At 34.2% G+C, this 13003-nt stretch overlaps 1 protein-coding gene across 11 annotated transcripts in view; it reads right to left on the bottom strand.

Annotated features, from left to right (window-relative positions):
- KANSL1L (KAT8 regulatory NSL complex subunit 1 like) overlaps window positions 1-13003 on the bottom strand; it is a 145867-nt gene that overhangs the window by 99157 nt on the left and 33707 nt on the right. For all 11 annotated transcript variants that reach the window (XM_007966118.3, XM_007966115.3, XM_007966117.3 and 8 more), the window contains one exon: window positions 3903-4044. In XM_007966118.3, coding sequence (XP_007964309.2) covers window positions 3903-4044 — 142 coding nt within the window. The remainder of the gene's footprint in view (window positions 1-3902; window positions 4045-13003) is intronic.

Here is a 13003-nt window from a genome sequence, read left to right on the forward strand (position 1 = left end):
AGCTACTCAGGGGGCTGAGGCAGGAGAATCTCTTGAACCCAGGAGGCAGAGGTTGCAGTGAGCTGAGATCGCACCATGGCATTCCAGCCTGGGCAACAAGAGCGGAAACTCCATCTCAAAAGAAAAGAAAATTTGAATAGGCCTATATAACTAGTAAGGAAATTAAATTAGTAATAAAAAATCTCTTGACAAAGTAAAGCCCTGAATCTGATGACTTCAATGCTGAATTCTACTAAATTTTTAAAGAAGACGAAATAGCAATCCTTCTCAAACTTTTCCAAAAAATCAAAGAGAAAGGAACACTTCTTAATTCATTCTGTGGGGACACCATTATCCTAATGCCAAAGCCAGGCAAAGACACCACAAGAAAATAAACTACAGATCAATATCCCTTGTACAGACTGATACAGAAGTGACCAACCAAAAATTATGAAGCCAAATTCATCACATATTAACAGGATAACAATCCATGACCGAGTGAGATTTATTCCAAGTGAGATTTATTCTTAGAATGAAAGGATGGTTCAGTATTTTAACTAATCAATGTAATATACAACATTAACAGAATGAAGGAGAAAGAAAACCCTATCATCATTTTAATTGATGAAGAAAAGGCATTTGAAAAAATCGTACATCTTTTCATGATAAAAACAGTCAGCAAGGTAGGAATAGAAGAAAACTACCTAAACATAATAAAAGCCACATATGAAAACCCCCAGAATATCATACTCAAGGGCTAAAGACTGAACCATTTCTCCTCTAAGATCAGGAACAAGGCAAAAATGCTCACTTTCACCACTTCTATACAACATAGTATTGGAAGTTCTAGACAAAGCAATTAAGCAAGAAAAAGAAATAAATGGCATCCAAATTGTAAAAGAAGAAGTTAAATTATTTGTTTTAAGATGATATAATCTTATATGTAGAAGACACTAAAAATTCCTTCAAAAATATGTTCGAATTAATAAATTAATTCAGCAAAGTAGCCAGATCACACAGAAGTCAGATGCATTTCTATATACTAACAATGAACAATCTGCAAAGAAAGTCACAAAAACAATTATATTTACAAGAGAATCAAAAAGAATAAAACACTTCAGAATATAATAAATAACCAAGGAGTTGATAGACTTATACAAACTACAAAACATTGCTGAAAGAAATTAAAGAAGATATAAATAAATGGAAACACAACCCACATTCATGGATTGAAAGACTTAATGTTGTTAAGATGTCAAAACTACTCAAAGCAATCTAGAGTTTCAGTGCATCCCTATCTAAATCTCCACAACTCTTTTTATAGACAGAAAAAACTTATCCTAAAGGTCATACAAAATCTCATGAGACCTCAAAGCCAACACAACATCAAAAACAAAAAACAAACAAAAAAAACAAATCTAGAGTTGGGCTCGGTGGCTCACGCCTGTAATCCCAGCACTTTGGGAGGCTGAGGCAGGCAGATCACTTTGAGGCCAGGAGTTCAAGACTAGCCTGGCCAACATGGCGAAATCCCGTCTCTACTAAAAACACAAAAATTAGCTGGGTATGGTGGCGCATGCCTGTAATCCCAGCTACTCAGGAGGCTGAGGCATGAAAATCACTTGAGCCCTGGAAGGTGGAGGTTGCAGTGAGCTGATGTCATGCCATTGCACTCTAGCCTTGGCAACATACCGAGACTCTATCTCAAAAATATATATAAACAAATAACAAATCTGGAAGACTCACATGTCCTGATTTCAAAAATTACTACAAAACTATAGAAATCAAAAGAATGTGATACTGGCCAGGCATGGTGGCTCATGCCTATAATGCTAGCACTTTAGGAGGCTGAGGTGAGAGGATGGCTTGAACCCAGGAGTTCAAGACCAGCCTGGTCTTGAATATAGGGAAACTATGTCTCTATTTTTTAAAAAAAGAAGAAAAGAAATTAAAAACCAAAAACAAAAAAACCCATGTGGTACTGGCATAAAGACAGACCTATATCCCAATGGGATAGAATAGACAACCCGGAAATAAATCTTAACATATATGGTCAAATGTTTTTTGACAAAGGTTCCAATCCAAGGCCATTCAATGGAAAAACAGTCTTTTCAACCAGGTAAACCTGAATATCTGAATGAAAACAAATGAAACTGGACCCTTACCTAACACCATACACAAAAATTAACACAAAACGGATCAAAGGCCTCAATGTAAAACCTAAAACTATAAAACCCTAAGAAGAAATATAGGGTAAGTGCTTCATGACATTAGATTTAGCAATGATTTCTTAGATATGACATCAAAGGCACAGGTAATAAAAGAAAAAGTAGACAAATGGGACTTCAGAAAAATTTTGAAAATTTGGGCAGGAAAAGATAATATTAACAGAGTAAAAACGCAATGAACAAGGCTGAGCACAGGAGCTCACATTTGCTATACCAGCACTTTTTGAGAGGCCGAGGTTTGGGGATCATTTGAATCTAGAGTTCAAGACCAGCCTGGGCAACAGAGGGAGATCCCATCTCTACAAAAAATCAAAAACTTAGCCAGTCATGGTGGCACGAGCCTCTAGTCTCAGCTACTTGGGAGTCTGAGGTGGAAGGATTGCTTGAGCCCAGGAGGTCAAGGCTGCAGTGAGCAGTGATCACATTACTGTACTCTATCCTGGGTGACAGAACAAGACTCTGCCTCAAAAAAAAAAAAAAAAAAAGCAACACACAGAATAGGAAAAATATTTATAAATCATATATCTGATAAGAAATTAATATCCACAATACATATAGAATTAAAACGCAACAAGAAAATAAACAAGCAAGCAACCCCTTTCAAAAATGGGCAAAAGACTTGAATAAGTACTTCTCCAAAGAAGATATCCAAAAGCCAAGCCAGTAACACATGAAATGATGTTCAACATCACTAATCATTAGGCAAATGCAAATCAAAAGTAAAATGAGATACCATCTCACACTCATTAGGATGGTTACTATAAAATAAACAGAAAATAAATGTTAGCAAGAATCTGGAGAAATTTGAACCTTGTGTACTGCTGGTGGAAATGTTAACTGGTATAGCCACTGTGAAAAACAGTATGGTAGATTCACAAAAAAATTAAAAATAGAGTTACCATATGATCCAGCAATTCCACCCCAAAGAATTGAAAACAGCGTCTCAAAGAGATATTTTAATATCCATGTTCACAGCATACTCACAATAGCTAAAAACTGGAAGCAACCCAAGTGTCCATCAACGGATGACTGAATAAGCAAAATGTGGTATATACATACAATAAATTATTAGTCTTATAAAGGAAAGAAATTCTAATATATGCTACAATATTTATGAAACTTGAGAACATTATGCTAGTGAAATAAGCTAGCCACAAAAAGACAAAAACTATTACGATTCTGCTTATATGAGGTACTTAAAATAGTCAAAATCATAAGAGACAAACAGACATAGTTGCCAGGGGTTGAGGAGAGAGGAAAGTGGGTAGTTATTATTTAATGGGTATAGAGCTTCAGTTCTAAAAGGTAAAAAGAGTTATGGAGATGGATAGTGACACATGAATAACATTACGAATGTATTTAATAACACAACTATACACTCAAAAATGGTTAAGATGGTAAGGTTTTTGTTATATGTATTTTATGATTTAGAAATTTGAAAACAAGTTTATCACTTACATTAACTGCAATACAATAAGGAAGTTCTGAATTGCTCAAAAAGTATGATAAAATGATCTTAAATACAAAAAGCCATTACAAAGATAGCTTCAATTTATAATAACTAATATACCAAACATTTTGACATAAACTGGCTACATTCTTATAAAACCTTGTAACAATTATTTTTGTGATGAAATGAGAAGGAATAAAAACATTAACAATTTTTAACAAAAGTAGAACACAGACAGACAATACCTTGGAGGCACGAATTTGCCTGTGGATGTCTGTTAGTTGTTGGATTTTGCATTCTAGGTCTGAAATCTGGGCTTGAAGCCAAGTCCATCGGCTGCCAACTCGTGCTCTGTCTACAAGCCACTTCCATTCAGTACTACAGTTACTGTGAACAAAACAAACGCTGTTACTCAAAGTACAAAAGCAATCAAGTTTCACAGACACTGCTTAATAATTCCTTAACTCCCATAACAAAAGCAAATTTCCTTTCTACAACATGTAATTACAGGAAGAGAGAATGGCAGATTGACTTCTTATCAAAGAAAAAGATTTAATTTTCTTACCTTTCCACCCCACAAATACCTGTTTTCATTAAATATTACATACCCTGTAGTAGGATAATTCCTCTGCTACTCAATTCTTTATCAATGCAGAAGGTCTTAAACAGGGATAAATCAGCAAAGAAAAGGAAACGTGAATGACAATGCAAACACCATGTAAAAACTGTTACATAAAACTTATATGTAAGTAGATGTCAAGTACCAGACAATCCATTTGAATGGTGCTAAATCTAAGTCCATGTAATAAACTGCAGCATATTCAATTTTACTATAAGTAATTTTTATTTGCTAAAATAGGCATCATTATTAGCTAATTACTTAAATCATTTTTTTAAAACAATCAAAAATTATAAAAAATATAAATGCTCTGCTACATTTCAAATAAGCATACCAAATATATAGACCTTAAAATATTTGTTAAGATAAACAGTTCATTAAAAATCTGATTCCTAGGATTCACAACCTAGAGATCACAAAGAATTTATATAAAGCCTTTTCTCATGCATATTTAAAAATAAGGGTTGATTCCTAGCTCCTCCTAGTACCTCTGTCATTTGGCAAGAGCACTACAGCTAGAGAAAAATTATTGGGGATTATGGGTGGTATATGTGTGTGATATTTAATTAGGAGATGCAGATTGCCAAAAAAAAAAAAAAAAAAACCTGACAGAAACTGAAGATATAACTGTAGGGCAACAATGACTTAATGACAACATATAAACTTTATAAAAAACTTATCTAATAATTCATTTATTGTCAAAACCCACTGACTGTAGAACACCAAGAGTGAAGACTAATGTAAATAATGACCTCTGAGTGACAATGACGTGTTAATGTAGGTTCATCAATTGTAACAAATACACCACCCTGGTGTGGAATATTAAGAGTGGGAAAGGTTGTGCGTTTGTAGTATGTGGGAACAGGGAATATGTGGGAACTCTTTGTATTTCCCACTCAGTTTTGCTGTGAACCTAAAACTGCTCTAAAAAATAGTTTATTAATTTTTTAAAATGCACTGGACCATAATGGAATATCTTTCAAATAATCTTTAATTGGAGAAAATATTTATTCTAAGAGATCATTTGCTGTCAGATAAACAGAACACAATTATTATGGCTTTGCTATATAGAATTCATTCACTATAACAGGATCTTACATTATATCAATGTTTCTGAAAGGCTGCTGTTTTTAAGGATTCTAATTGCATACAATGTGATTAAAGACACCATATGATTGACGATTTCTCTTGGTATTATTATTTATTGTTTATAGTCATTACTGTGGTTTCATAAATTTGACACTTAAAAATCACATTTTCATAACTGTGGACAAAATAAAATGCCTATTCAAAATACACTATTCATAGATAACAGTTAGCAACACTAAATGCCAATCATGAAATTAGAGAAGGCAAGTGCCCTAGCACGTAGTATTTTGCACAGGTGAGGATAAAATGTTTGGATTTTAAAACAAAGTGGAAACTACTGGCAAGGTGGTAACAATCTTTTTTTTTTTTCCCAAGAACTTTGGCTACTAGGTGGAGAAAGCACTGTAGTAGGAAATGAAAGAAAGTAAGGAAAACAACTAAGATGTTACCTATAATAATCTGAGTGTGGTACAGATCATTGTGATCTCCAAATATTTCACGGGCCACCCTACACTTCCCAGGCTTATGCATTTACGTTGGAGCCATTTGACTAGTTCTGACCAAATGGGCTGTAAGCAAAAGTGACATTGTCATTTCCAGTTCACCTGAGGATCTTCAAAACCACGAGTGCAGATAATATAGCTACAAAATGGAGGAGGAGAATAGCCTAGATCACACTGGACTTTATGTAAGCCGCAGTACACCTCTGCTGTGTGAAACCACTGAGATTAGGATGCTAATTTGTAACACTAAATATAGCCTATTCTGACTAAAACACTGAATATAAAAATGGCTTTGGGAAGGGGAGGGGAGACAAAGATATGTAGATAAAAGGACGGATTCAAGGTTCATTTTAAAGTTGATAGGACTTGCAGAAGTATGGCTTAGAAGTAAGCATAGGGCAATCAAAGATGATCTTAAACATTAAGTATTGCTCCAGTAGGAAAACTGCCCTATAATATGCAATTTGGTTTGGCTATAATATTGATGATTAGTGAATAATGAAATATAACAGAAAAAAATGTCATAGAACTCATATTATTGTACTTCTGGTAAAGATATTCTAATACTCAAGTTAGGATTACAAAAATCATTGTTATGTTCATATACTACACTAAATTATACTCATATAGAAAAATAGCAATACCAGATTAAATTTAAGTAAACCAAATCACATCGGACGCTTTGTGATATATGAAATAAATTTTCTTTTTTTTTTTGAGACAGAGTTTTGGTCTGTCGCCCAGGCTGGAGTGTAGTGGTGCGATCTCTCCTCACTGCAACCTCCACCTCCCAGGTTCAAGTGATTCTTGTGCCTCAGCCTCCTGAGTAGCTGAGATTACAGGCATGTACCACCACACCCAGCTAATTGTTTGTATTTTTAGTAGGCACAGGGTTTCACTACATTGGCTAAGCTGGGCTTCAACTCCTGTCCTCAAGTGCTCTACCTGCCTTGGCCCCCAAAGTGCTTGGATTACAGGCATGAGCCAGCAAGTCCGGCCTGAAATAAATTTTCTGTAGAGGGTAACTTATCCTACATTTTAATAGGAGGAATAAAACATGTTTGCTATGCTTATAAGTGGTAAACAAAAATGTTTCCTTCCTAGAAAACATGTTTTTCTAAAAAAAGTAAGATTGTTAATAATTAAGATGTTACAGATAAATATATGGCTAACTTGCTCAAACAAGATCAACATGTTATACCCCAAAGTCAAACATTTTATGTAAACAACTTATATAACCAATGTTAATGGTTTACATAACTTACAGTGTAACCAATTAGCATATAACTAATGCACCAGCATATTCAGAGTGTCCCAACTCCCCAGTTAGCATATAAGCCTGGTCTGCCATTGACTCCCTGAATCTTTCTAGAGTATGCAAAACTGATCACAGACCACCACATGCTGACCATAATGTGGGGTCCCTATCTCTAGTAAAGATCAAAGACATTGGTGAGTGGAGACCAACTGGTCAGTGAGAGATCACTCATTCCCCAGAAAGGTAGCATTATGACTTCAATTCCCATCCTTGCTTGCTTTCAGCCACCACTTAAGCTTGCTAAGAGAAATAAGTACAAGCTATTTAAACCTAAGTGGTTTTGAATGTAATTTCTCTTGGTACTAACTACTTGTCGACATCACAAACTTACATCTTTGTTTTGACCTCCTGGTATGAACTCATTCGGTCATGATGCATTTTTACAGTTTGCTAGACCCTATTTGCTACTTCATTTAGGATTTCTCTTTGCATCTATAGTCAAAGAAGATATGGATCTGCTGTTTTCTTGTCATATTTGGTTTTGGAATCAAGCTAATGCTACCCTCATAAAATGAGAAGTATTCCTTCCTCCTTGATTTTCTGAAGGAGTTTATGTAGGACTGGAATGATTTATTCCTTGAGTTTCAATAAAATTAATCAGTGAAGCCATCTGGGTCACAAGTTTTCTATGTGAGAAAGTTTATAATTATTAATTTTTCTTTTTAACGTAAGGTTTTTCAGGTTTTCTATTTCTCATTGTGTCAGTTTGGTCATTTGTGTCTTTTAAGCGATTAGCCTATGTAGCTTAAATTGTTGAATTTATTGGCATGTAGTTGTTCATTATACAGTGATCCCTTAGTATCCATGGAGGATTGGTTCCACGATCCTCTGAGGATACCAAAATCTGTGGAAATGGTCAAGTCCCTTATATAAAATGATGTACATGTGCATATAAGCTACATATACTCTATTGTATACTTTGATTTCTAGATTGCTTATATCTAATACAATGTAAATATTGCTTATAATACCTAATACAAACAAGTGTTATACTCTTTTTAATTCTTATTTTTTATTATTGCACTATTTTATATTTTATTATTGCACTATTTTGTATTTTATATTTTATATTTTTATATTATAATATATAATATATATTATAAAATATATATTATAATATATATTTTATATTTATATAAAATATATTTTATATTTTATATTTCCATTCATAGTTACTTGATACACAGATACAGAGCCTGGGAATACAGAGAATGGTTTGTATTCCCCAATTATTCTACAATGCCGGAACACCTATAGTGATATTTTTCCTTCTTCCTGCTGTTAGTATTTTCCTAAATAATTTGCTAGCAGTTTGTAATTCTCTCCATTGTTTTTATGTTTTATAATCTGTGAATATCCAAACTTTATCATCTTTTCCTTCTATTTGCTTTGGGTTTAATTTAGTATTATTTTTATTGCTTCTTAAGTAGGAGACTTAGACCACAGACTACACTATTCTCCTTTCCTAATATAAACATGTACAGCCATACAGCACTACTTCAGTAATTTAGTACCTGCATCCCTCAAATTCTGATATGTCATGTTTCTAGTATTATTCAGTTCAAAACATTTTAAGTTTCTTGTGACTTCTTCATTCACGAGTTATGTGGAAATGTGTGATTTAAAATCTACATATTTCAGACCCACATATTTACCGTTTAACATTTCTTTTTTCCTTTATGTAAATCTCAGTTTTTACCCAGTATGATTTTCCTTCAGCCTGAAGATCTTTTAAAATTTCTTTAGTGCATGTATACTGACAATTTCTATTTTTACTTATCTGGAAATATCATTTTGTGTCTGTTTTTTAGAATATTTCACTGGGCAGAGAATTTTAGACTGATTTTTTTCCCCACCTTTCAGCACTTTAAATATATCATTCCATTTTTCTGGCTTACATACCTTCTAGTGAGAAGTCAGCAGTGATTTTTATTAACCACTTCTTCTGAATATCTATTCTCTTGTTAGCTGAAGTCGTTTTCATTTCAGATATTTTTAGCTTTTGAAAGTTCAATTGTTCTTTATATGTTCGATTTATTTCATTATGTTCACATTTTCCTTTTAAGTCCCTGAGCATATTTACAATAGATATTTTAAGCTCTTTGCCAACTAATTTCATGATCACTATCATTTCCAGGTCAGTTTCCATTAATGATTTTTCTCTGCTTCTTTGCATGCCTAATAGTTGAATACACACATATGCACATACACACACACACACACACATCTAGTAGGTTTTATATAAATATACATATTAAGGGTACTATGAATATTATGTTGTTGAATGTGTGGATTTTGTGGTCTTCCTTAAAGAGTGATCAATTCTGTTCTGACAGGTTATTATATTACTTGCTGTTCAACTTCTTAAACTTCAGCTTACTTTAAAGCTTTGTTAGAGCATGCGTAGGGTAGCCATTACACTAAGGCAGTTATCAAATTGAGGGAGAGGTGGATAGTCTGAGGAATATAACTAGTAAATTAATAAGTGTGTAGGTTTAACAACTATGACCAAATAAGATCTTTGGCTGTGATATTTTCACATATAACTGACAGGAAGAAAAGGGAACGGAAACCTACATTTCGGAGGGAACTCAACTAGCAAAATACCACCACAGGCCTAACAGAGACTGTCCCTGGGAACCAAATAGGCACCAATAGAAAGCAGGGTGAAAATGCAGTGGTGTCTCCAATAAGACTACACTAACACCCATGTTAGATACAGTCACAAAGAATCATGGACAAAGAGTAATTCCCAAAGAGCAAGGTCAGGGACAATGAAGGACAAATGACAAGGGAGCTTATCTCAGAAAGCAAAATTAAGGTCCTAGCAAGACCTTACTCCACTGCCAGAGCAAGAAGTGTATTATTGTAAGGAATAGGAACTATCATATATGGCCCATTCTTTTTTTTCCCAGTGGGAATTTTCCTTGTTCCTATACCATCATACAAGCAAGAGGTCAAGAAAATTAGGAAACTTGTCTATTAGTTCATTGGTTACCACATCAAGATGAACCACATACAAACCTGATACAGAGGACTTTACCCAATGAATGTGACTTTGGGTTATCATCCTTGAGAAGATGGTATGTTTTATGAACAAGAAAGAGGTACATGGACATTTGGGTAGCCAAAGAGGCAAACTGAATAGACTTCTTGTTTTCCCCTAATGTCCATCCTCCTATACTTTTTGGATAATAGAGTTCCTTAGGTTTCAGCTGAGCCCTCAGCAGCTCAGCTTAGAGACCTTATTTTTCCCAGCCTTACTTGCAGTTATGTCTGACTATACAACAAAGTCCTTGAAAATAGAACGTGAGTCAAAATTATGTGCACAACTTCTAGGTCTGGCCATTATCCATGATTGGGTTTGCCATTAAAAATGACTGAATATGGAAATGAAATGAAGTACCAGTGACTCTCAACAATGCAGGCAAGGGCAGCATCCTAAGGAACAGCAAAGCCAAAAGGTCTCTGCTAACTCCTGTAAAGTGTATCTAATTCTTGACAGTTAAATGAGAGAAAAATAAATTATGTATATTTATGTTGAGTTCTCCTTATTATAACGGCTTAACATATACCTTAAATAACATATTCCTCCCTCAAAAATATTTCATACTATTAGGATCATTTGGGTTAACAAGCTCTCATTTAAAATATTCATTGTCTTTAAGATGAGCCTTATTGACATATGTTAATAACTTACATACTCAAGTTGTACACACACAATATAGACACATATATGCACACATTCATGAAGTAAACAACAAACAAAAACAAAAAAATAACTATACAGTTGTGACCTCTAGGAATTCTGGCATGAAAATAAACCACATTAAAAGGTACAGTTGAGGATGTCCAAGGACTATCTGAGATTGGAACTTAAAAAGGGTTCCAAAAAGGAAGAATAAATGGAGTAAACACATCTTGAGATCTTACACAATTCTGCCTAGAACTCTGGCAGAACCTAGTGTCAACTGCCTAAACTGAAATTTTCAGTATTAATTAAAAATAATTCATGCAACGGATGGGCAAATTTAGTCGTCTTCTCTTATTAGCTATCCTCCCACCCCCCAAAGAAAAAAAGAAAAAAAAGGAGAGATTGGGAAATATTTATGCGCTCTATCGCTACCACACCTCTTCTCTTGTATGGAAAGAATTTTGAAAGTTATAGCCTGTAAAATAGTCTTAAATATGTTTGTAAAATCTTTGTATAACAACAAACATTGACAAATAAGGACATATTTTTTAAAAGGAAATACTGTAAATAAATGTTAAACTAATCAAAACATTTATTTGCTAAAGAAACAATTTCACTGTTCAATGAGCATTATGTGTATGTATGTGCATGTGTCACTTTTGTTCAGGAAGCCAGGCAACCATGTAGTGTTTTCAAACTAAACTGTACATGGGCCTGGATGAAGGGGCAAGTAAAATCCAACAAGAGTTTTGTACTCCAAACCCTGCCATTGCAAATCTACATCTGCTCAGTGGAAGGAAAATATTTTCCTAATGCACACAAATGAGCTAGCGATGGGCCTGCCAAACACTATGATGGGCCTTGAAAAGAAACAGGATAAAAATTAAAACTACCTTTATTAATCAAAAAGACGACTACCACCAAGCCAGAATCAAGTACAGGCATTCCTACTCTAACACAATATATGCCCTTCTGTATAACCTCATATTCTGCAAAATAAAAACAGCTAGACTTATTGTGAAGATCGTTAGTGGCAGACCACACAATACCTAAGGAACTTTTAAATCTGAGCCCTAACAAAACAATAATGATTATTATAAAAATTGAAAGTTTCCACTGGCATTTGTACCTAAAATAAAGCAGCCCACATTTAAAGCTTCATATTCCGGGTCTCATGCTTCTTTTATTGATGTGCATCCTTGAAGACATTAGTTCTAATAGAAACCAGTTTAACAAAAATTATCTTCTAGAGACAGCATTTTTCATTAATCAATTTCTTTTTAACACAAGCAAAATATCTTTAAAGCTTAGTAAACACAGAAAAATGTATAGCCAATAAACCAGCAACTTATTGAGCTACAGGAAGATATTTCTACAGGATTTTTAGCATTTTGTTTAGACCTTCAGATACTGCTAAGAATTCCTCTTTAGTTGAGAAAAGCTTGATCTTCATCATTTCAAAACACTAACATGTTTGAAGTAATCTGGAAACAACCCACATTGTGGATATACACACAAAGTGTGTAAAAATCTACATTACATTGACATCATTCCCCTAAATGCCAAATATACACACAAATTTACGTTTTAAAATGCTGTAACAGAATGAATTACATTTTTAAAATATCACTAGACATTAAATGAAAAATATTTCTGACAATCTTAATATTATGCAATATGCTATTTTAAATGATCCTGATGCTTACATGCATAAATTTGGAATATTGCATTTCCTCAGTGCTAAAGATGACATAAAATTTAAATACCATCAATTTCATAACATAATTCCCTGAAGTGGGAAAATAATATAATATTAATTGTATACATCTGGCCAGGCACAGTGGCTCACGCCTGTAATACCAGCACTTCGGTAGGCTGAGGCAAGCAGATCATTTGAGCTAAGGAGTTTGAGACTAGACTAAGCAGCACAGCAAAAACCTGTCTCTACAAAAAATAGAAAAATTAGCCAGGCATGGTGGTGCATACCTGTAGTCCCAGATACTAGGGATGCTGAGTTGAGAAAATCCCTTGAGTCCAGGAGGTTGAGGCTGCAGTGAGTCATGATTGTGCCACTGCACTCCACCCTGGGCAACACAGCAAGACTCTGACTCAAAAAAAGAAAT

The sequence above is a fragment of the Chlorocebus sabaeus genome, chromosome 10 (assembly GCF_047675955.1).
Source record: "Chlorocebus sabaeus isolate Y175 chromosome 10, mChlSab1.0.hap1, whole genome shotgun sequence".
NCBI classification, from domain to species: Eukaryota; Metazoa; Chordata; class Mammalia; order Primates; family Cercopithecidae; genus Chlorocebus; species Chlorocebus sabaeus.